Source organism: Hylaeus anthracinus, unplaced genomic scaffold (assembly GCF_026225885.1).
Source record: "Hylaeus anthracinus isolate JK02 unplaced genomic scaffold, UHH_iyHylAnth1.0_haploid 3, whole genome shotgun sequence".
In the NCBI taxonomy this organism is placed as follows: Eukaryota; Metazoa; Arthropoda; class Insecta; order Hymenoptera; family Colletidae; genus Hylaeus; species Hylaeus anthracinus.
Window position 1 is genome coordinate 3,070,892 of NW_026535284.1, and position 23,829 is coordinate 3,094,720.

Consider the following 23,829-nt stretch of genomic DNA (forward strand, 5'->3'; position numbering starts at 1 on the left):
ATACATTTGCCTGCTACTTTTTCAACCCCTAAACTTGCGATTGGGCAGCTATAAAAAAATACGTATCCCTTATTTTTACCTACTTAATGTACCCACCAAGTTTCATCAAAATCGGAGACGGACAGTTGGATATGTTCCCTTGTGAGTCAATAAATACATTTTTTTGTTTATATTATATTTAATGAGTAACGCGTACAGAAGATTTGTTCTTGCTTAATAGCGTTACTCCATCGTACGCACTGGCTGCCATTTGACTTCTCGGATAAAATTTTTTCCGAAGTCACAGTTCAATTGGGCTCGATCCTTCTGATTCGATGCAAATTCCCGCGTGTGAGATGCTGCCGGTCGTGTCGCGACAATTAAAATTCCAGGTCATCATTCATCCCGAATGTTCTCATGCAACGAGAACTCCCCTTGCTTCTCGGGGTTCAAATAAGATTCCAAACTCGTTCTGTCGCGTCGTTCCACTGTAATCCTTTCGCATGCCTAAACTCTAGACGACGGACGCTATTGCATTTCAGGCTCGTTGCCGAAGAAGAATACGGTGCATGGGTCAGCACCGATCTCGACCTCGCGGACAGGATATTCGCGGAGAAAGGTAGAGGGAAAGAAGTTTGACTTTGAAGGGGAGGCTGACGTGCCGCGTAAACTGGCGCACAATGTATTAGTTCAATATTAAACACGAAATTCACGCTCGCAGCTACCAAATATATATTATCTATAACGTTTCATTATAGTTATTTAATTATCAGTAATAGCAGATATAGATATTGTAAGAGATTCTTTTAATTAATAACTCTTTTGATGAGTTATTTGTCAGGATTTTTTGATAAACTTGAAGAACACAATCATAATACATGAAGGGAGCTGCATAAGTCAAATTCAACAATACCTTAAACACTATTCTTAATACTGAATTCACATAAGTCTGATGTAACTTAACTACACATAAAAAATAGAACTTGTATTCATACGTCTTTTTCATGGAACGTAACTAATTGGAATAAATACATTCGTCAATTCCCAAAAACACCCGAAAAACGAACACACATTATACATTGTACACACATTACACAACACTACACGCGCTATATATCGTAAACACACATTAAGCATACCTTACAATATATAATTATACATTGCCGAGTATGTGACAATCGCGACTGCCATGTTAGTGTAAAATTAGTTATTTGCGATACTAATCAAAGCTTGAAACTATGCTTGAAAATGAGCGAAAAGTATTTATATCATCAGCACGTTATGTTGTACGAGTATCGGAAAGAATCAAATATTCTGACTACAGTAAGAAATATACGTGAAGCGTATGAATATCAGATTTTATCCGAAAAAACCATAAAACGATGTGTTACATAATTTAGACAGTTTATGACATTTATAATATTTCCGATAAGACAAGGTATATTCGCCCAATCGAGGTAGACGATGATCCTACTAGAGTGGAGACAGATACGCTGATTTCAACTGAAAAGATTGCTGAGTGTTTGAAAGTTACACATTTCAATTTAAGCTCAAAAACAGCCATAAAGTGGGAATTTTTATGTACTAACCGTATTCTCCAGACATTGTCCTAAAGGACTATTACTTATTTCGAGAGTTACAATAAATTCAATTAGGTAAACAATAAATTCTCAACGGACAAAAGCACGCATTTCGTATTTATATTTTTTGTCAGTTTGTGCGGTTATCAATGGACTGCAATAGATATCCATGAAAATTAAAGATCAATTAATTATTAAACACAAAATTCACGCTGTTAGCTATCGAGCATTTATCATCTATTATATAACGCTTTATTATGTTTATCTAGTTATTTAATAGATCATTTTACTGAGAATGAGCCACTGGATTTGAAAACGTGGGAAACAGTAAATTTTCATTTTGTATTTATCCTTCTTTTTAGTTTGTGCAGCGATGACTGGATTTCAATAGATATTCCCGAAGATTAAAGATCAATTAATCGCGCGTGATGAATGGCTTCGGTTACTCGCCAAGCATCAAAGGTCACTTGTACTAATCGAGTCAGCAATTAGTTACCGAGACACGTGTGCGTGTCAACTCTATTGGCGGCATAAAGTTCAGTTACCGAGAAATTGCGTACTGCGAATGGGGAATACTCGTGTTGCGAAGTTGTGCGATCTTCTTTGAAGCAATAGCTCCACGTTGCGGCTATATGTATATCATATATATGTATATCAAAAAGTGCATCAAACCTTTGATTTATTTGGTAGATTGGTTCTATAAGTGTACTTGCAAATCTTGAGCATCGAAAGTTCAATGTACATCTTTTTAATTTTAGTATATAAAGATATTATATATATACTAATATACAAGTAAATGAATAAGAAGATAAGTTCCTAGAGCTAATCGACCCTAATATCATTTTTAACCAGAAATTTTTTAATTATTTTTAGCTTATTCTACATTCTTCGATTGCAAATTTCTACTAAATTTAATTTTAACTATAAGCGATTGTTATTTTATATTAATAAATTATTTTCCGAAGGTTTTATAAGTAATCGCTAGAGATTCAGTGTGAAATAAACACAGTTCGTACAAAACAAGTATGAAAAGTACATATAAAGTAGACATAAAAACATTAAAGTCCTACAAAAATACAAATCCTAAAGATGTAAAGAAATCAAAGAAAACTTACACACCTGTTATCCTTTTTCTTCTGCGTGTTACCATAAAATTCGATCACTGTGCCAATAATTCTGCAACTCGTTCTGCAAGTGAACGAATAATTTCGACAAATATCGCGCGATAGATCAAGTAAACGATCCAGCATAGAAACGCATTTCTTCGTTCAGTGAAAAAAGAAGATGAAGCGCAGCAGCGCTATGACGTTTACGATGACAGCGGACGCAGCATGCTTTTGCATACAGTAACCAATAAGGAAGCTCGATCTTCCGCCTCCGTGCTTTGGCCGGCGTCGAGTGACAATAATTCAACTCGTGGCTCGTAGTGGGGCGATAAAGCTGATAATTACGAAATATTACGGTCTCTTAATGGCTCGGTATTTTACAATCTATGTCGACGGGGTTCGATGCCGGCTCGCAGCTATGGCGGTCGCCGCAGCAAACTTTGCCCGATAAAACGAACAGTAACCGCGAACGATAATGTCGCGGGATTTTCATTGAGAACGGCTTATCAGCCTGCCTACGGCATTATCGTATTAACTTGAGAAACGACGTTGTCTGGGATGCTAGTGCACGATTTCGATGAATCGTTACTACGAGCCCGATGAAAAAGCGATCAGCGTCATCGGTGGCGCAGCCCAAAATCTAACAAAGTGTATTTGACCAAAAATATGCAGACACAAATACGTTACACATTTGTACACTTTTTAGAACTTTATTGGGATTGATAGAGAAAGAGGTTAACTTTTGTTACGTATAATTAATATCTTTACGGTTTCTGTAACACTGGAACCACCGGGGTCAACGCATAACCATTACAGTAAAATTCCGAGAAAATCCGGTATTTTTGATAATCCAGCACGCATAACTCGTAGCGTTGCTCCCTGTATGGCAATGTGAGGCAAAATTTAATTCAATTGACAGTTGATTCTTACTTTTATGTGGCAATTGAATTTAATTCCAATTAAAATAATTTTAAATCGAAGTAAAGATTCGTTTCAGTTGAAATCTGTTTTAAACAATTAAAATTAATGTTAATTTCAAATAATGGTAATAGGACAATATTACTTCCAAATCCTATTACCTTTCCATTACCTCTTCGTCGAGGTATTGGTTTTTTTTTATATATACGAAAGTCTGAGTAATTAAAAAGATAGGTATTTGTAGGATGGAGGGGAGAGCAATTGCTTCATTGATTCCCTTCCTTCCTGAGCGCGCTATTGAACGTCATAGATCAATCGCGCGGAAGAGGTTACGATAACGAAAGCGCGGGAACGCGCGCGGAATGTTCGGTCGATGTTGCGTGTACTTTGGTATTAGGTTAATTGCCAGCTACGTGAAACCAATGACACAGAAATATTTCCTGCAATTATCGTTCCGTAGAAATCGACAGAGAGAGTGGTGGAATCTTAGATACACTCGAGAATTCTTGTTAATTCGAGATCTAACAGACCTACCGCAGGGAGGACTCGCGATGAGTTTGACTCTCGGGGTCATTTGTGATCTCTGAAAGCAGAGAGTTTGACAAGTTTAAATTAGCAATTTACATTCTAACCATTTCGATAATGTCACTAGACATTACTCATCCCACAGACACAGAAATCGCAATTTCTATGCAAGTAGCAAACAGCCACTCAAATGTTACGTCTTTGGTTTTTAATATTATCATTGGTTAGGGTCATTATGTCCTTAAAAGAAATTTATTTTCAATGTTCACCAATTGGATAAAATTGTAGGCATAGATTTGAATGAATGGAATCTATCTATTTTCATTGTATCACTTTGGTAACAAGTAACTAGACATTTTTTTCGAGGGATACCGCGGAAATCCTGATGGACTCTCTAAAGGGTCCGCACTCCACAGGTAGTAGAGGACTTTGATCCGTTCAAAGCACAAACCCTTTCTATAGACCACGCCCACTTCAAACTACGCTTTACTTCCTTTTTAGCTTCCAATTATTTGATAAAAATTGCTTACTTACGTCGATAAGAGGTCCGTCCCAGGAAGTTGTTCGTTTTACCAAATATCTGCTACACTTGAGGTATATAAAATGTTATATACTCTCCCCTCTGGCACTCCAGGACCACAATATTCTTTTCAAGAGTGTGTCGTATACTCGTTTCTCATGATCCGGGGGTAACCACTCGCCTACGGGCAACTCAATTGAAACTCCAAAGACCTCCTATGTCTCCCCTTCCTCCAAGCGTCGGAAAGCGGGATGACGTTCCCTGGAAGCCGATTGAATTATCAGCCATTGCGACGCGAATCGTCAAGCAGCATCGATGGACGTGCGACGGGGTACGTGGAGGCAAAATTTGGCTCGGTTCCCCGTACCGTTTTCTGGGAATACGGTCGATCGAGGCGGGTGAAAGCATAAGGTATCCACTACCAAGAGAAGAGTCGGGTGTTGCGTGTCTGTAATCGGAACCCGCGCATCATGGGATCGTAAGTGCCCCAGGCGCTTATTTGCGCATAACTTTGCGAAGTGCCTCTTCGAACAGCGTCACGTATCCATTTATACTGCAGTTAACGGATCGACCATCGATTTGGAATCGCAGCGTATAGCTCTGCGAGCTAGCGAAAACGATGAATGATCCGTTTACATCACTGCCTTTCAACGGTGGAGGCATTGACACCTTGAAGTGAGTGATAACTGATTATCTGTTTTTGGGGGCGATAGTCGCTTTACGTGGGTAAATCAAAAATATATTATTTTGCGTTTTTTTTTTAATAATAAGCTGACCAGTTTTTATAATAAATGAATGTGAATGCTACCAGAGTTATGGAAAAAGATAGAACACCAAAAGAAAGTATGTAATTAAATAAATAAATTATTTTCACTATCAAAAATCTATTTAAATGTGTGGGATAAATCGTCTCAAAACTTATGCAATGACCTAATGAGTCGATAATAACTGTCACAGGGTTTCTCTAAGCGTAGAACGCACCTGACATTGATCAAACAATTCATTTAACTTGAATGCTATCGAAAATGAAGGCCAAGGCTGATGTTGAAAGAACTAGCCCTTTTTTCGTTGTCCAATTGAACAAATTCGTATACTCGAATATACAACGAAAGCTATAATAGTCACGAGGGGATTTCATTCGTAATGTCCGCATAAACAATATACAATACAAACATACATCATACATACATGTGACATACAAAAAAAATAAGATACATGAAAATAAAATATTTACTAGAATTTCAACATAACATACAAGCAATATGCTATATGAAATATAAAGTTTTACTGAGAACCTTGGGGTTGGTGAAGTTTGCGAAGTTTAATAGTATTTGGTTCTAATTTCGAAAGATATCTTAATTAACCTTGTTTGTAAATTTCGAGGCGATTTCTTTGCTTAGTCAGTATTTGGAAAGCAGGACTGGAACCCCTTTCAACTAACTATGAAGTTGGATTTGCCCACGTAATGTGACCATCGCTCCCCAAAATTAGATAAGTCACATAATCGCAAACACGGGTGTAATGGCGCCTCAGTTGAGAAACGATGCTCTAGACTCTAGAGTCTAGAGGCTAACGAATTTTGAATTCCTTCGGTAGAGTCTCGACGCGTATATTTCGCAACACCGTGTCCTCGAGAATGATAATTTCAAGCAGAAGCAAGAGTTTTTGTGATTACGAAGTGCCGTCGAACAGACGCTTCATTTAGAATGTCTAGACCTCGTTGAAGCTAACCAGTCGAGGGGTTCTCGTCCACTAATTAAACGGACTTGATGAAAAAATGCATGGAAAAAAGGCACGGAAACGTCTGCGAGGCGTCAGAAGCCTGATAAAATTAATGCGGCCCTTTTTCCTTTCCTGTCGAGGACAATCATCGATGCAATTAACCGTTTTATTTTCTTTCGTTTGCTTTCAGACCGAGTTCGAGCCGCAATGTCACGTGTTCCGAACGAAGCAGTTACGCAAGCCGCGTCCGTGCCATTTGTGCCATCAGGCGGTGATCAAGCAGGCGTCGTGCTGCAGAGGTGAGTCGATAAGGTCATTCCCTGTGGCGTTATAGATCAGGAAGAGTTCCGTCGGTACATGGAACTGTGCGGTAGTTGGTAAAAACGCGCGAGTAAAATTGGCGGTTAAATCTTTTTTTAACGTACTCTATTCAAAATACGAATTTTGTTATCCATTGTATTGCATATCAATGAGAGAGTGGTTATTGTTTTCATTTAAAAATACTGTTTATGTAGGATAACAAACGATTCGAATTTTCTATATAATTGTAGATAAATATTATTAATACATCGTGGCGTTCGGAGTCGCACCTGACGAAAATCCGAGGCATTTCAATTACATTACGTTGGACAAAAATTGCTACAAGTTTTTCACTTTGTAATATTTTTCAATTAAATTTCGAGTAAAGTCAACGTGGAATTATTGGAGGTTCTTCTCTTTTTTATTAAAAAATAATTTTATATTTTTTTCACAGTAACATATCATCAAAGTTAGTATTCTTTCTTTACATAGTATGCTTGAAAACTCAAATGAGAAACTTGATCTTGTATACGATTGTTTTAAAACGTGAAACATCTGTTATGCAATTTATGAAGAGAAATTGAACCAATTATACTGTTGTATACATTTATATTGAGGGAGATATATGAGCATTTCTATAATGCGTATGTCACACGAACCCAATGCGTTAACATAATTTTCAAGAAATATTGAAATATTATGGTCATTAATTAATGTTCTTTTTATTCCAATTAATGTTTCTTTTTCAATTTTGAAATTTTTATCGTTTTCATTTTATACTTTATCAAACTGTAGTAGTTGAGCTCAGAAGTTTTCTTTTTTTCATTTCAGTCTGCAAGTACATCTGTCACAAGTCATGCGAAGATAAGGTGAGCAACAATATTTTTATCTTCTTCGTTTTTTAACGCTTTAGATAGGAACTTATTTAGGTATGAATTCGTCGGTTTATGCAATTCTTTACGAAATTCTGTAACTTTTGAAACGAACTTAGAACAATTAGTATTTACATTCTACGTTGGTATACTAAGCTATATCGGTATCAACTTATGTATAGTGTATGTTTGTCTAAAGCTGTTTAGAAAGAATTTACAACTTAGAAGAGGAAAAGCTTGAAGGATTCTTCAATTCAGGACTTGACGATCTTTATTGTTTTTCCTCGTACCATCTCATAAATTAGTATTCAGAATCGTCAACGTCCTCTGGGAAACTTTGAAGTAGTTACTTTTGCTATACAATTTTACTATTGTACTTGACAACAAGTACTACATTAACTATTGTAACTTGACAATCGAAAACACGTTCTATATACTCTAGTAGGTAGCTATTAAAATTCTGTGAACAGGCACCTAGGAAGTAAAGTTTGAAGGATTCTCCGACTCAAAGAAATAACGTCCTTTTTACGTCAACTTGTCGTAAGTTAATATTCAGAATCGAGCAACATCTTCTCGGAAACCTCGCAACAGTCATTTTTGCCTTATACGTAGTAACTATTGTAGCTTGACGGTAAAAACCAAATCCAATACACTCTGGTTGATATTGGGATTAAATTTGGATGAATAAGCACCCAGAAAGTAAAGTTCGAAGGATTCCTCGCCTCAAAGAAACAACGTTCTCTCCACGCCAACTTGTAAATTAGTATTCAGTAACTATTGTAGCTTGACGGTAAAAAAACAAACTCAATATACTCTGGTAAATGTTGAGATTAAATTTTTATGAACAAGCACTCAGGATGTAAAGCTTGAAGGATTCTCCGGTCCAAAAAACCAACGATCAAATTGTCCTCTTTACGTCAACTTATCGCAAATTAGTATTTGGAATCGAGCAACGTCTTCTCAAAGACCTTGCGATAGTTTCTTTTTCCTCGTATTAACTATTGTAACTTGACAACCAAAATCACGTTTAATGGAGTCTGGCAGGACGCGTTGGAATGAAATCTCTGTGAATAGACGCTCGAGAAGTGGTGCTCGAAGGATTCTTGAACCCAAGAAACGACGATCGGATCGTCCTCTCCACGTCTACTTCCCGCGAATTAGTATTTACAATCGAGCAACGTCTTCTTGGAAACTTTGCAACGGAGTGGCACGTGGAGAGCACTTCCTCGTACACGAAGAGGCTCTCCGGAGCGAGCACGGTGCCGCTGGTACTTCCTGGTACTCAAACAAATCTCCCGTGCCTCGGACACGTGAAACAAAACGCTCTCGAACAAAGCGGCCCTCACCGTCCGAGAGGATCGTCGGTGTTTGCTAATTTTTCCGACCAGTCGACGAGGTACACCGTTGATACGCGTCTGGATTCAGGGAACGGTACCGGAAGTCGTCGAGAATCACGTCGTCAGATCCCAGTTAACAGATGCATCTTAATTCGAGCACGCCACCAATGGCGTGGCCGATGAGATTCTCGGTTCCTCGAAGTCCTCGCAGATACGAGCCCGTCGTTCGCCACGAGCATGTGTTCGTGAGCGGGAATAGATCTCGGTTCGGTCCCCTGTGTGAAATGCGGTGTGGGTTCAGTCACCGGGCAAGGCACGAGCCTCACTTACCTTACCTTCTTCGTATCTTCAAGTACTCCTGTGTCACACTGGCTGCACACAGCTAGCCGCGCTGATTCGCACACTCGCGACTCAGTCGCTGACAACCCACACGTACGGACGCGAACACACGTCCGCGTACACACGAGCGTACAGCTGTGCCGGGAGTAGCGGAAGGATGAACGCTGGACGTCGAGGAGAACGTGCCTCAGACAGTAGGAGAGCGGCAGAGAGCACGACTTCCTTCTGTAAGTGCCGGGACGTCGTTTGTTACGAAGGTTTTGTGGCACTGCGAACAAAACGGTCGGCTCGATTCCTTTGATACGTCTATTTCGACCGTGGAAGAGCTTCCATTACCGTTGGAAGACCGAGAAATCTACGGCGCGGATCTTCCCCTAGACCCGACACGTTGAAACCAACGAAAGAATCTCGCCAGAGCCGTGTGTGTCTCGGCTTGGATTGACATTTAAGAACTTGGAACACGCTGATAGTCTTGTCCTCTCCTGGTGACTTTCGTTGAACTTGTCATCGCCGCTTGGGCAATTAGCGGCGAATCGGAATGACATTTCGTTTCGTTCGGTAGGACAAAAAATAGCGGAAGGCATAAACTTTAATTAGCAAGATTAACTAGATAGATTGTGCCCTCGATCGGCGGATGGCTGCTTTCCTGCACTCGAGTATCCAGTTCTGTGCGTAATTATTGAGCCCCGTTTGGTCCGTCACGATTATCGGCTCATAAAAAGGGTAACAATTCTAGTCTAATTGGTGATTCGAGAAACGGTTTCCTGATATTAACGAGAGGAAACACCGAGCCAAATTGGAGATTCGCTCCACGAGATACCGCCCCCTCTGGTCTATCGAATCGTCCGTCTCTGTTTTGCTTGAGCTAACCGCGTGGTTTGTCGGTGGATTCGGGTTTGTTAAGTTTACAGGCATGGCCACGAACGTTGTTGCCCTTTCGAGGAGACGCAAAGGCGACCGACGTTTGTTCCGCGCAAGAATTCCGCGTAGGTCACGTTTCTTCTGGACGTTTTGAAATTCGAGGCAGGTCTCGGCTCCTTCCAGGAGTTGTCACAGGGCTGCGTCATCTCCAACCTCTCTTCGCGATATCGTAGAACGTCAGCCTTCGCGTATGATGTAATTCGTTACACGCACGGTAGCTGGAGAACGAAGGAGGTTTCGTACCTCTTCACCTTGAGCTCGTCGCAACTCTGGCGCTGGACCACGTGTGTGGCACTTCGTGTATTATTAGCGGTCGAACCCGATACACGTGCCCATTATGAATTACATGTATGCATAGGGTGTCAACGCTTTGCTGAGCGGTCACGAGAATACTCGTGTTGTCATTCTCAAACGTTCCTGACCAATTACGAGTATATTCGATGTTTCATGACCTAACATTACTCATTGGTCACGTTCCCATGTGGGTCTTACCCATAATAATATACATATATGAAAAAATGAGAAGCTGTTTCTAGTCACTCAGAAAAGTGGAGTGGATAGAGAAACTATGTTGGATGATCAATGAAGCTTTGGTGGAAAACTAAGCACATTTTATTAGTACAAAAATATTAGTAAATTTTCATCAGAAGGTATATGAAAGACAAAAAAGGAACTACAGATAACGTTACAACTACAAATTATACAAAATAATCACTTAAATTCAAAATCGCCCCACTGTTTCGATTCACCCCATTTTACGGTTTTCATTTTCCATTGGCCCCTCGGTCTCTCGCTTCCAAGTTTCTGAAAACTTTTCTGCGACACCCAGTATGGTTCGAGAGGCCACCGTCGTATCCTATTCATTAATCTCGGTTACGTTTGTTCGTATGCGCTCGTGTAACGCTAGAAATTGGCTAGAAAGTACTGTTATCTGGCGTCCCCTGTAACATTATAACGCTACTGTATACGCGAAGGAACTATGCATCATGTCGCGTATCTCGCGAGATACGCTGTGGTATGTGTGAGAAGGTATTGATATCATCGCCGAGCCATAACGTCTTTTCTCCTGGAATTCGAGTCGGAACCGGCTGAGAACCGCTGGCAGCTGGAACGAGCTAACGAACGACATCGTTCGACGAATATGGAGAACCAGATGTTTCCTTGAGATCGAAGGTCGTCTCAGGCTACGCAACCCGTTTCTTTTCCGTCACCCCTAGGCACGTCAAACTCACGGAACTATTCTCTTCCGCGCGCGAAGTCGAACGCCCTCTCGTCAAACAGCCACTCCCGGCCGTACCGAAATTCTCAAACACCATTAACTCCCCAAACATCAAAGCTTCACGGCTAACAAACCAGCCACGACGTCGCCAAAGTTTGCCACTTCCTGATCAGCGTTGGTTCCCTCCGCCCTCCCGATCCCACCCGTTCGCCTGCTAGGATCGTTTTCAAAGTACAGGGATTCGTGTCAGGTCGTGTTCCTGATACGCAAACTCCTGAAAGCTCCTTGTTCCCTGCCGCACGGGTCATCGTTGCGGTTAACTGCTAGTCTGTGATCGCGGAAGAGGGAGGAGCCACGTGGATGTCGACGCGGAGACACGATCAAGTGCGACGCTCACCTTACGATGGGATCTCTGTACAGCGATGGTGTTTATAATACTGGAGCCATGTAAAATACTGATAAAATCAGTGTAAGATACATAATTGTTCGATAGTATCTTATACATGCAGAATGCGTTTAATATATATTTGAAGGCAGAAATTAATAAGTAGCTCGTTTGAGTTCGGTCGATTCCTAGAAAGCTTCACCTTAGCACTTCGATTCAGACACACCTGGTGATCGAAGCGTTCTCGTTATATGAAAATAAGTAACAAAGGATTAGATGAATCAAAAGAACGAGAGAGTCATCGAGGCGAGGATCTCGTAAACAAGATAGCAGAGATAGAGAACCCGTCTTTGTTGCATATTCAGACGCTCTCGAATACTGTTGAATATATACACCTCGAATTCCTTTCGTCCTATTCTTTATCTAACCGTAATCCGCTTAGAGTTTAGACGCAGCCTTATACAGCAGCCTTATATCGTCGTCCAGTACGAAAGAGGAGTTGGAAGCTGATAGTCGCGTGCGGAAATTTGAAATTTCTTTCGTTCCCGCTCGTTTCGTATTCTACTTAATCAAGCACAGACCGCTCGCCTCCTACTTTTCTTCGTTCCATCTATTCATCTCCGTTTCTTAAATCAACACCAGCAACAATCCCGCATTCATCGCGAACAAGGGTATCAAGGTGGATCGTATCCGACTTGCTGATGGTGCATCAGCTAACAGCGCTGCGTCGCGAACGAGCACAGGGAGGAGAAGGTAGATAAAGATGATGTATCAGAAGCAACGTTCCAGCTCTCGCTTCACCACGGTAAACAATAGCGTGCCACCAATCTTCCTCTGTTCCTTCCAGGCCGTACCGCTTCGTTGTGTTCCTCGCTGAAAATTCCTCGCGAATGTTCCTGGGATGTTCTATCGGATTCCCCTAGAAATTCTTTTCGCAGTTTGGACGCTTGGCTTCGTCGGACAACGTTTAGTTAAACATGCAGCTCAGTCTGTTTCTCGTTGATGTTGTAGAATTTAATTATACAGTTCTCTATAGTTCGTTTGCTCACCTGCAGTGCCTTCGTCCCTTTCCGTATGATTTAGGAGTTAGAAAATCAAAAGAGGCTTCGCGATGCGTGACGAAAACCAAGACATACCCCTTCTAAATATTACTTACTTGTTTGTTTAAAAAATTCTATTCGTGTCGAAGGAATTCGATTCTTGCAGGGTTATTAAATTCAATAAGAGTTGTTTCATTCGCAAAGCAATCCTGAAAAAGGTATTACTCGAGGCTTCCTGAAAGAGACGAAGGAAGATTTACCATTTAGTAAGAAAGGGTAAAGGGCATGGGACAATCTAGTGTATTTCCATGGACTCTTTGTGAATCATGTTCCCGTTCCTCCTCTTCTTGGGACAACGGTTTGACACACGCCGCGTAGGAACGTCGAAGGGCGTGGGTCAGCGCATCGACGCTGCACCTGGGCGCATCTCGGCTAGAAGCGTAGAAGGGAGGAAACGGAGGAAGATAAAGAAGCGTGCCAGGGACGATGAACGTGGAGAAGAAGGAGGAGAACAGGGAGAACCGTGGACCAACGTTACCCATCGTCTGGTTTCCCCGGTTCTTGCCGGCTGTTTACAATCTTGGAAGGCCAAGGTGGTGGTACACACCGCGCTACCACCAGGTATGGTAGCCGCGGGTTTCGTACTTGGCGAGGACGAGATGCGACCACGGTTTACAACGGCGGACGGTCGATGCACCCCGCGACGTAGGCTGCGCGAGTATGCCTTGGTTGCGCATCCCGGTTCAAAGAGGCTGAGGCCACTGGAAGGGCTCGCCCGTTCGACTCCCAACAAGACGTTCCCAAGTGCGATACTCTCTTTTTAATAGGCTTCTATACGTCGTACTCGAAACACCGAAGCTAATGGTGCCATACTTTTAGGCGTAGACAGTCGATACCTAAGAAGATAATTATTCGAGGTTTGTTCGCAGATCTAGAAAGGACAGGCTCCAATGATTTTCTAACTGAAATACGTCTAGGACTCCGAATAGACAGGGTGTTCCCGCAACTGGTGGTACAAGCGAGTAGGAGGTGATTGTACATGAAAAATTGAATCGAAAAATGTAAAATAAAATTTTTTCATATAATGCTCCATTTTCGAAAAAAAAATAAGTTTGAATATTTGTCGAGTACGCGTGTACTTGATTTAGCTACAGTTCGACGGGTTTTACTTCCGTGATTCTTGCAATATTGACAAACATTGTCAACATGATAATATCTCTTACATCGGTTTTACTTTTTCCTTATGCTCGTGATCTACAGTGAAATCCGTCGTGCTTGAAGCTGGTCCAAATGCACGCGTATTCGATAATTTTACCTTATTTTTTTTTAAAAATGAAGCATCATATGGAACAATTTTATTCTACATTTTCTCGCTTTACTCGCTTTGTACTACTAGTTACGAGACACCTTGCATAATGTATATACATATATGTAGGAATTCTAGGAATCCGGAAAATAAGCAATGAAAATGATTTAAAGAAGTCACTATCAAGAAACTAGTCGATAAAGATGCTAATAAAATCGATGCCAAATCGATTGCTGGTTATAAATAATGCTAAAGGCATGTATACGATGTATTAAAGACATATTTTGTATTTTAAAATTCAATATAGAAATTCTAGGAATCCTATATATACAAATTGCATTGAATAACCATTATTTGTTTACATTTCTATACTCAGAGCACTTCAAAACTTTGAGAAATGCAAAATGTCAAGAGAAAAATCAAATTTTGAACGATAACACATTCCTCCATGTATAAGATCAGGGAAAGTGAAAATGAATCTTCAGATCACAGATATGATTCTCCTTGTAAAAATGGTTAGAAAACGTATCATACAAATTTTACTACGAGCCGTCGTTGTCAAAAAAATCAATTTTGGATATCCATCGTACACGGCGTGACTGAACCTTGATACCCTCGCGCGTTTTTAACGACGTTTTTCTTGAACACGAGGTCTTGCATGCTGGAAATTGATTGCACGTTTTCGATTCATTTTTTCAAGGAGATTTACCTCCGGTGCTTGGTTTGCCACTAGTATTTCGGGGTACCGTGCGCGCATGCATGCATTTTCGACTCGCGTAAAGAAAATCGATGCGATCGCGTGCGAGGGCTGTAACGGGATTCAGAGCTGGGTCGGGGCTATTGATCGTACGAAGAGGGACTGGATCGACGGCGAGGATCGAGACGGAGTAACCCGAGACGCAGGATAAATGTGACGAGCGAAAAGAAGTCCGCGGCGTCGGTCGTGACATTGACTCGGCGGCCTGCTACGTTGGGCCCGATGGCTAATAACATCCGCGATTGAGCGCGCCGCGAGATCTCGCGACCGTGTCGCAGAAAGTAGGTACAATTTACGAGGACACAGTTGCGTGCATCCTTCTTCCATCGATTTATCGCCATTATGCAAGGAATTATGCTGCTAGAACGCGTCGAGGTTGAGCTTTGGCGTTGGGTAGCTAATTCCTTAACTCGCACCTGGTGACTAAACGTTTCCTTTCCTGAGAACTAACGTGTACCTATCGAAATGACTTGAACAAATTCTTTACGATTATTTGATACTATTGTAAAATAAAAATATTCTATATGATTTATATGAAAGTGGATTCCGAACAGGCCATAATATATGCAAATTATTGTTTTAGAGATCATGGATGATATTCGATAGAATATACGCTATCTTAATATTTTTCTCGGAAACATTTAATTAGGTTAATCTTCTAATGAAATATCGTTTCGTGGGTTATTAGGTAACTTCTATACCTATTTCACGCATTCGACTTTTGTTTTACCTGATTTTATATAAAATAGAAGTCACTTAGATTTGGGCATTTGTGCATAATTGTTTCATGTTAATGAATAGCAGTTGCACAGGCACACTCGGTACGGTAGTACCAATTAACAATACGAAGAAAATTTTTATTTATAACTTCAAAATAACCAATGAAAATGATTTAAAGAAGTCACTATCGGGAGACTAGTCTGCAAAGATACTAATAGAATCGATGCCAAATCGATTGTTGGTTATAAATAATGCCAATTAAAAATATATTATGTATTTTAAAATTCAAGGCAACTATTAATTTTAATTATTAAAGTGTAGGTGTGTTAATATTTTTTGTGCAAGAAATTTTCTTTTCTTTTTAGTATTCCATTCAACACCGATATTTCGAGTTCGAAATGAATGCACTAGAAACATATATAAATATATTACTTTAACAGATAAAGATATTTTACGAACTGTGAGTGTGACGATGTATTTTTTGCGTGCCTGTGGCAACGACGAAGATAAATCAGAATGTACTCGTATATAATTCTTAACGTCGTCGGTGTAACAGCGGGTTGTTAAGATTCGACCACAAATTTTGCCGTCGGTGTATGTATTTGGTGGGGTGTCTACCTGCGGCGATAGCGATGGGCTCCGTGCACGCGCGATGCGGAGCTCTCCAGTCCGCGAACAGCGCTCCACCGCGAAGGACGTGGGAAAGATCGATTCGCCGGCGGTGTTCGATCCCTCGGAAAATTCGTCTCAGGTTGTCAACCCTGCGACGGACCAACTCTAATCCAAATCTGCATAGTGCTCTAAAAATTCTCTCACGATCGCTTGACACGGTGCGTGAAAGTTGTCAGTGATTTCCCTGCTCCGAAACCTCGGTCGGCAGGGACAGGTGGCCGATCCTAAAAAATTCACGTGGTTATCGACTGACTAATTGAAACTGATCGAGAAACCCTGACAGTGAAGTGGTGTGACATGGTTAGAACGGGAACAGTGAAAGAACAACCTCGAGAGTGAAAAAAGTGTCTCAGGAAAAACTGTCACGTTCGGTGGAGGCTCGATAGTGAATCGATCTTGCGATCGAATTCTTGAAATCGTGGTCGGAGCTAAACGCGAGAAAGGTCGTCGAACTCGGGGACAATCCGCCAAAATTAGTACCGGAGTGGATCGCGGCGTGACCTTGACCGGCGTTGACCAGCTTAACGAAAATCGAGAGTGGTCCGTCGGGGCGCGAGTCGAATCGGTTTTTGTGCGCGAAGGTCGAACGCCCCAGAGGTGACACGAGGGGGGTAGACGAAGTGAGATGCGCCATTTTCGAGAACCGATGCGAGAAGGTGAACGATCCTTGGAGCGTTTCGCCGCAGACCGGTAATGGGATACCAGAGGTGACGGCAAGATGAACGGTCACGGTTCCACCAATGAGGTACTTGCGCCACGTTTCTTTCCTCCTTCCTTGGAGTTTTTTTTCACCTCTGTTTCTTAGCCATGTCGCCCGCGCGGTTTCTTCTTGTTGCGTTCTAAATTCGCCGCGATGGGGACTTAGGGCTTGTACACATCAGCGCGACGGGATGGGGAATCGCATGAACGGGACATGGAGGATGAGGTGGAGGATGCTCGGGGACGCGGTTCACTTTGGTTCTATTTAACGATAAAACTACCAACTCGTATTTCTTATGCACGCTACTATATCTTTGAAAATACAGAGTGGAGAGTCGAATCAATTCATATATATACTTAGTTCCCTGTTTCAATAATTTTCACCAAAATTGCAGCAAAAATGTTGTCAATAATCCAATAATTGTAGAAAGAAGTATGAGGTATATAGGTCAAATTTGGCGGCTTGGTAGCTGAAGTCTGAAAATCATCAAGGGCTAACTGTACCCTTGCGGATGCCTGAAGATCGTTACTCGATGTGGTCCGAAAAGCAGAGTAATTCGCTGACATGCGTGTACATGTCTCCGATCTTCTCTAAGTAACATCGTGACGCAATAAAAGTTAGTTTTATCTATTGAAACAAATAAAATATAATGTAATAATTTCAAAAATTATATGAAGATAAGTAAAGTGATTCAAGTGATGCAATCTTATAATTAATCTGCAAATAAACCTGAAACAAATATTTTTATTGCATCTACGGATAACTCAGAATATGTTGAAGAAGTTCACACGCGTTTTCAATGAATAAATACACTGTTTCCTAGCCCACCATATCTCTTTGGAGTTGGGTGTGTTAAAAACTGTGTCACCTTTTGCTTAACTCTTTTGTGTTTATTTTTCTTAAAAATTTATTCTGGGTAAGTAAATTGTTTTATAATAATAAAACATGTTGTTCTATGTTTTATACTAACTTTAAAGCGGAGTAAGTAATAAGACCGTATTCTGTGCAGCTTGAATTTTATTCTTATTTTAAATCGTGTTTCTTAAAGAGATTACAATAACGAGATTGCTGGTCTGTTTCATTTGAAATTAGCTGCAGACTACTTTGGGTTTGACAATCGAATTTTAGGTACAACAGCAAAATTCGTAGTGAATAAAATCTATCACGTATTTTCATGTCTATGGTTAGAGGGCATTGACATAAACTTGCTTCTTTTCGAATATGAAGACTAAAATAAGTAGACATTCAAGTGTTAACAGTGCACTCGAAGTATGCAGTTGAAGTCCATGACTTTATCGCGTTGAGGGCACCGCTTCTTGTTCGATAATTGATGTTGAGCTGGCCAACCCTCCAATGTTATGTTTAGATGACCACCCAGGATCTTCTATGTACTGTTAGTAAATATGTCCAAGCTCTTAACATGTACCAATATTATCATTAGTCGGAGATGTATAATATTATATAGGATAGGAGCCACCAACGGCTTACAGACCTATCCTTGATCTTCGAAAACCACGTGAAACACCAAAAACAGCAATATAGAAGTAGCTGAAATCGGTAACTGTACTGCATGTAGAGGCATTATTCTTTTTAAATATTTTTTCTACGCATAAGTGGATGTATAGGTAAATGGGAAAGTGGGATAAGTTGAGGACGACAAAAGTTATTCATTCATGTGTAATTTATATATACAAATTTGAGTAAATTAATTTGTTTAATAAATGAGGTGAAACATTTTTGTTCATTATAGGCGCAAATTCGTCAATATATATGTTTAGTAGGTTAAAATGACGAGCGTAGTAAGGTAAGATATAGTCATCTTACTTCACTTTGAATAAACAATCGTAATATCCATAAAAAGAATTAAAATCTTTATAGTAATTTACCCAGAGAAAGGCGCACTGTATGATATGTTATATTCATTGTGGCCTTGCTACAAAAGAAATACTACATGATATATGTATTATTATACAGATACTTGCTTTGTATAACAATGGATATATGGTAGTACGTGTCAAATTTCTACCAATTAAACGAAAATTAATTTTACAACTATTCGTTATCATACCCCACTTTCCTTACCTGAATACATAACAAAATTAGAATGCCGTTATGAACTTAACTCTATGAGGTCGTGTAACTTTCAATTTATATGCTATTATATTGATATTTTATTAAATTATTTAATTTATTATACGCAGTGGAGCATACATATTTTTACGTAATATCTTCTTTACGACTAAAACGCATTCTTGATAACAGTTATCAGTTCTAATCTGAAATATCAAAGTAAATGATTTTCGAAATCAAAAACCACAGTGTCGGCTGTCGCGAATGCTATGAAATGTTCGCGATGGAAGGAAATAAAATCCAAAATATATTTTAACAGGAATACAAACGTGTATCTATGTTTAACGTCAAGCGCAAGCTGTTTTATGAAATACCAAACTTGACTTTTACATACACGATTAAAAACATTTGAAATTATTTTACTTCAAACTTAGAAAACTTATTCATTATAATTAAAAAGTGGATTTTGTGATACAATTATTTATAATAAAAGTGAATATGACAAATATATGCTAAACGCAACCAAAAGTAACATACACTTATGCTGAACCAAATATTAATTAATAGAATATATTCTACGTACATTATATATACTTTGTATAAACTTGTATATACTTTGTGTATGTTTTCCATATTACTGTACGCTATAAATCCATAAAATCCGCAGTTTAGTTATGATAAAAACGTTGAAATTGCTGAATTCATTGTTAATCTGTACTTGTATGATTTTACGTTACATAACTTTTGTTAATTTCAGTATCATACTAATACACATAGCTACTGCAGAGTATAATATTGACTAAACCTTGTTAAGACTAAACAAGAAAGATTTTCATTATCTCTTCTGATAATAAGTATTAGTATTGATAAACTTTCTTTAGATAAACATTGCGGATTGTCGACGTTCTACCGTATTCGATAATGTTCGGACAATAGCTTGAGTAGGAAGAATTAGCGTTTGAATAGGGCTTCCGAAGTTCTGAAGATTATCACTCCATAGCCTATTTTCTACCACTCTATTTCACTCCACTTCGCGTGGTAATGTACTTATCATATTATTTCTAGATTATGATATTTGGAAAATACACACGACATGAACCTAAGATTCTTTGAATGATCTGGCGTGGTAATTTAATCTCAAGTGGATAAAGCAAAAAAACATTCTCCTATATCTTCTCAGTCTATATTGAATGTTTTTCTAGAATAAACATGTTGTTGTCCTTGCGTCTATACATAGTTTTATAAGTGAGTAAATATTGTATCTGACATTTTGAGTATAGAGAATGCGAAACCGAGTTGAGAGTAGTCTTTACTTCCACGGCGAAATATGCGCCATATTCGGGTTACTGTTTCTGCCACAGAACGAAACAGTTGACTGGAATACGCTCTTTGATTGCTGGCTGAAAGGAACTCCATGGTTCACGGCGATGTTACGGGTTTCTGAAGCGTTCTCCTAAACGCTCGGTTTGCAATTGGCTTCGCTGTTTTATTGTATTGGTGTGCATTGTATTGGTTTTTAACTCTTCGTTTTAAAGTCATTTTCAGAACGACGAATGTTGCCATTGCATTTACGAATATGACGTATAAAATGAATTTAGTAAATTCTATTGTAAAATTTGCACATTCTAAAGAATATTAAGATAAAGAATCAAAACGCAAAATAAATAACGTCTTCCGTGAGACTCCAAAATTATAATTTTTTAATATGTACACATACAAGCTTGTCTTTTAATTTTTTGTAAACACACAAGATACTTACACGTAGCACGAATATACAGCTTAGCTTTGCTATACGCTGAAATTTTTGGTTTTTTTTTTTTAGTCTCTCTGGTAAGAAGCCAATCGTGGATGAAACTGGAAAACTTACAGACTTAGTGTTTCTGACGGTCACATTCGCTGAGATAGTTAAAGAATCTCGCGTGTCTTATCGCAACCGTTTCATCACAAATATCGATCATGTCAATGTAAACAATTACTCCGAGCGAATAGACTGTTTAAATTACTAATGCAATACCGTACGTTGAAATGCAAACCCATCGAGTTTACCTTTACCGAGTGCTTCCGCGCAGCTTAGATTGCCTTTGCTCTTTTTACGCGAGCAAAACTCGCAATTCATGGCTAAGTTCTGTTTGAATGAAGAACGAGGACAAAAGGTAGGGCGTGATAAGACTCGGTGCTCGATTAGATAAGACTCACTGTCAGGTACGCTACTGTTTGCACGTCGAAATTCACGACGTGTTTTTCCATTCGTTCTCATCTTGAAACAAACTTTAGCGAAGAAAAGACCGAATTTGTGCGGCATCGACTTCAGTCTACTTCGCAGAATGGCAAACGACGAGTCCCTATTGCTATTTGTGAAATATTAATAACAATCTTTGTCTTTTTCTTTTATCAAAGTGGCCGTGGTGTAAGTAATGGAAGCAAAAGTTTTAGTACTCGCAAGTTTTATTGTAAGTATCAGGTGGACAACAGCGAAGAATTTTTCAAAGAAGTCACAGAAATAAGAAATAAAAGCTAACTCTTCGGATTAAAATATTGTCTCCCAAAGGTTCTCAATATAGAATATTTGTAATGACAATATAATTTGTAGTATGTTATAAGTAAGGCAAATTAACAAAGTACACCATACTAAAATCTATTTTGTACAAAGTGATTAAAAAAGCTTAGTACAAAATTACTAAATAATAATAGTTACTTTTATATGTAATGAATATAAATAATCATTAGAATATTTAGAAATAGGAGAATAAGGTTAAAGGTAGAGTCATAAGGATCGCAGGAACTTAAAAATGAAGAAACGAAACTCTATAAAAAAAACTGTATAAGATCGATGTTACTTTAGTTTATATAATTTTACGTATTCGTTACTTTTATTTGATGATATTCATTCATAAATGCACCTACGATACATATGATGTCTAACCTTAGTCACATAACTATTAAAAGCATAAAAATAGTCGTCATTATAGACACACCCATAGCTGCATGATGTAAAAGCATTTCTTTAGAAATAGAGGAATACCTTTTACCACTTGTCCTAACTGCTGGTTATTTATATGAAATTAAAATATAACAATTTTACAGTCTGAAACAAACTACTATTTATTTTTCATTTCGACTCATCGTTTTAGTGATCCTTGTAACCTACAAATATTACGAATGAATATATAGAGTACTGCTTATGAGGATATACTAATACCTTTCAAGCTATACATTATGATTAAAGATGAGCAAGATTTTTAATACGAACATATGTATTCACTGAAGAAGGCTAACATAAAATCGAAAGGTGAGTAAAGTATATTTTCTAGCTAATAATTATAGCCTCTTTGAAACCGCTGAATAACTATCTTTTAATTTGTTAATCACGTATATCTTTAAACTGAAAATGCCAAACATTTGTGCAAACTGCGGATACATAAGACATCTTCGCGAAAGTGGAGAATTCCAAGTCACTGCTAGGGGCTATATATAAAGGCTCGTACACATTAATGCAATAAAACAGCGAATCTAATGGCAAACCGAGCGTTTAGGCGAACGTTCCAGAAACCCGTAACATCGCCATGGACCATCGCGTTCCCTGCAGCGGGTAATCAAGGAGTGTATTGCAGTCAACTATCTCGTTTCGCGGCAGCAATAGTAACCTGAATATTGGTGCACATTTCTCCGTGAAAGTCGAGTCTACTCCTAACCCTTTAACTAATGAAAGTAATTTCCAGTCATCGACATCAAATTTTAGTGCGAATATGATACTCAAAAAATAGATATATCGCGCTATGTTAGTTTGTACGATTTCTTTGCTCGAACAATAATGTTCTAAAAAAAATTACTTCAATTACTTATATTTCTAAAATTAAAAAGTGACTACACCTGATATTTCACGCACGCCATCACGTGTCTCTAATTCAACTACTTATATCCCTAGAATTATTGCGATACCTCGTATCTTGCGCGTGTTTATAAGCGCCTGTAATCTACCATTCCGCGAAAATAAATTATAATTGAAAGCAGGTAATCCTAGCTTCAGATTTCCCCGTCAGATTATTTTCTATCAGCATCTATTCGTTTGTCGATGCTCGGAACGCTGTCAAAAGTACCTAGTCATGGCCGGGAGTAGTCCTTTTCGCGGTTCGATGGAGAAACTCTCGCTCGTCGAGTCGTAATCGCCGGTAAATACCGCTGATAAACCGGCGCGTCTCTTTGTCAGGCAATTTTAATTATCGAAGAGTGATAGCGGCGAACACCGAAGCTGCATGCCACGCTCGCGTAGACCGCGATAGGCGTTCGTTCGGCTGCGTGTTCGTTGAAATTTCGATAGCCGAGAAACTTGGAAAGCGACGGTATCGAGGCCAGATGGCTTTCCGTCTTTTCCATGCACGTTGCGGCCAGATTGATTGGACATCTCGAATAAAAGATCGTTGGCGAACAGCCAGCCGCGAGCCGGAGAAAACCGTACCGTTCGATGGACTCTTTTCGCAGGCAATGGCGAAAACTGAAAGACGAAGCCTCATTTTCGATACTGTCCGCCCCCGCGTAGCCGCCAGTCGTTCGCAAATATATCGATAATCAGCCTTCCGGGAGCGACCGGATGTCTATCCACATTTTATCTCGTCGCGCTTTTAGCACGGGCTTTATCGCATGTTTGCTCTTCCAACTGTAGTCAGATCGATTCTTCGAAGACTTCTTTCGTAAACTGCTTCTTCGGTCCCCGTTGTGTCGGTCACATATAGAGTGAAATATTCATTATTCTTGTAGCTGATCATTTTTAAAGCTATCTTATGGAAGAGATGGATGAAATTTGTAACTGTATACAAAAGAGGATGTTAATAAACAGTTAATTT

At 39.4% G+C, this 23,829-nt stretch overlaps 1 protein-coding gene across 6 annotated transcripts in view; it reads left to right on the forward strand.

Annotated features, from left to right (window-relative positions):
- The window catches only part of LOC128894204 (tensin-1), a 332,764-nt gene that overhangs the window by 116,887 nt on the left and 192,048 nt on the right, over window positions 1-23,829 (forward strand). For 5 of the 6 annotated variants that reach the window (XM_054155783.1, XM_054155785.1, XM_054155784.1 and 2 more), the window contains exons 2-3: window positions 6,541-6,649; window positions 7,482-7,519. In XM_054155783.1, the coding sequence (XP_054011758.1) occupies window positions 6,541-6,649; window positions 7,482-7,519 (147 nt within the window). Of the gene's footprint in view, window positions 1-6,540; window positions 6,650-7,481; window positions 7,520-16,245; window positions 16,964-23,829 lie in introns of those variants that run through there. The other variant, XM_054155789.1, reaches the window with a different exon arrangement.